This window comes from Nematolebias whitei, chromosome 10, assembly GCF_014905685.2.
Source record: "Nematolebias whitei isolate Nwh7 chromosome 10, NemWhi1, whole genome shotgun sequence".
Taxonomy (NCBI): domain Eukaryota; kingdom Metazoa; phylum Chordata; class Actinopteri; order Cyprinodontiformes; family Rivulidae; genus Nematolebias; species Nematolebias whitei.
The window spans coordinates 15,918,228-15,920,563 of NC_056507.1; the positions used below are offsets into that span (position 1 = coordinate 15,918,228).

The 2,336-nt window shown below is 37.5% G+C and overlaps 1 protein-coding gene across 1 annotated transcript; it reads left to right on the forward strand.

The window, feature by feature from the left end:
- Positions 1-939: 939 nt before the first annotated feature.
- Positions 940-1,726, forward strand: LOC119415998 (probable polypeptide N-acetylgalactosaminyltransferase 8). Its single transcript, XM_037683167.1, has 4 exons — positions 940-1,023; positions 1,141-1,236; positions 1,303-1,470; positions 1,592-1,726. Exons 1-4 carry the CDS (start codon positions 940-942, stop codon positions 1,724-1,726), a joined length of 483 nt encoding a protein of 160 aa, XP_037539095.1.
- The last annotated feature ends 610 nt before the right edge of the window (positions 1,727-2,336 follow it).

A 2,336-nucleotide genomic window follows, 5' to 3' on the forward strand; every position in this document is an offset into this window, starting at 1 on the left:
TGGCAGAGAAGGCTAAATATTTCAAAAAGCTAATGTTGCACCAATACCAAAAATCATAGCACCCTTCTCCTGAACAAGCTGAATGTTTTGATATATGATTTGTTGAAATGGCACAAAAATTGTGGAATGAGAAAGATGGAAAAAAAATGTACGGAAGAAAAATGGATCATAATAGTGTGAATGCTTCATAAGCATTCACACTATTGTGGTGGTTCATGAGATAATTTGCTGACATGACAAACACACACAAATACATGCACACACAAGTAAAATCATTATCACCCATTTTGCCTTCTGCACCAGGCGATAATTAGGTGCAAGCTAGTAGGAAAGTGTCCCTTATTATTTGTGTAAGATTATTAAAGTTTTATTCATTAACCAGTGTAACCAGAAACGTTTGACAAGTCACACTTCAAAAGGTTTGTTTAAAGTCTAGACAGACTCACAGTGGCCATATGAGGCTTTTGGTAGGTTCTACTCATTCCAAATTTACCAAACAAAATATTTTGCATTTGTTAGCTGGTTTTAAAACCAGAAGAACATTATAATTATAACTTTCAAAAAGGCTATTTTTAAAAGTCAGTGTATAATTTTCAATGTTCCTGTAATTACTACAGAAGTAACAAGTGTTTTCTTCTTCTAAATTCTAACACACAATAATATGTTTGTCTGAGGAGAACACTGCCTCATTATATTTAATACATCTAATAAGTTGTGCTAAAAAAAACTCAACACTTAACTTTAACTCTAGCAGAAATATTCTATATTTGACTGAAATCATGTCAAAGAAGGAAAGCTGTGGCGCACTGGTTTTGACTTTGTTCAAAAATACAGATTTTTACCAGATTTTGTGCTCTTTATGCTTTATTATAAATCTTCACTCAGGACCATGGAATTGACGTCGGTGATGTATCTGAAAGGATAAAACTCAGAGAAAAGATGCAATGTAAACCTTTCAAGTGGTACATTGACCATGTCTATCCAAGTCTGGAAACATGGGACAACATCTTGGGTTATGGTGTGGTAAGAGATACATTGTATTTGTTGAGCAAGTAAATGAGCCTGAGACATTTGCACAATAAGTTCAGTAAAATAAATTGACTATAAAATAAGATATTGTCACCTTTTGCCACACTTAAGTTGCAGAACACGTTTTTTAAGCGGTACTGTGTGGATCAGGGAGCCCTTCCAGGAAACATCCCAGTTTTGTATGAGTGCCACTTCCAACAACCACAGGTAATGTTGGAAAAAACACACATATGGATACAGAACTGGTATTAAATCTTTAACTTTTCTTTTTAGCACTGTTACTACACCACAGACAATGAAATCATCATAGGAGGCCTTAAATCTCACAAGTATAACAATAACCGCTGCCTGGTGGATCCAGGCTCTGGAAGTCTCCCCACTCTGCATGACTGTCCCATGGCAAAGCTGAACCACTTACACATGCACTGGGACTTCACACAAGTAAGCCCCTAACAGCAAAATGGCACCAAAGTGGCAGCAGTCATCCCTGGATGACAAATTACAAGCAAAACAGCAGTATTTATTGCATGCTGTACTTTGTTTCCCTGTTGAACCCCTTCAGGGCCAAGCAATCAGGAACAAGGAAACCAACAGATGTCTTGAGATCGCTCAGGGGGAAAGCTTTGACTATCAACTCATCATTCAGCAGTGCAGCCAGCAGAGCTGGACGATTCAGCATCTCGTCACAAACTTCTAGTTCAGTTCCTAACCCTCCTTTTGTCTTCCTGGTCAGAAATGGCCACCCCAGTATGTCTGATTATGTGCATATATTGAAATCCACATACAGTATCATTAACTAATGCTATGATAGAGCTGTTTATCCATTTGTCTTTGTATAAACAGTACAATTTTAGGCCTTACTGATGTGAGCTCACACAACAAGGGCCTCAATACCAGTTCATCTTTGGGTCATTGTGCTTCCATAAATTGTGAGCATGGTCTAAAAAAAAAAACTTTGTTGCAAGAAAAGTTTTAGATTGTGACTGAATTGACTGAATCAATACTGAGGTTGTTTATGAGAATACCAACAGGGATTATAGAAAATATGCTGTTTGGGACAGAATCCTGCAGGTGTTGCCATGAAGGCTAGAAGCAGAGTGAGGTGTGCATGTCTACTCAAATGTACCTGAGGGCGTGTAAGATAAGATAAGACAAGAGACAAGATTTTATAATCCTGAAGGATATTCAGAAGTTGCCAGCTGTTTCAAAGCACACAATCCAATGATAAGAAAACAACAGAGACACAATAAAAGACCAGTGTAAAACAACTAAAGTGCAAGATGGTAGGAAGGAGTTGAAAGCATGAC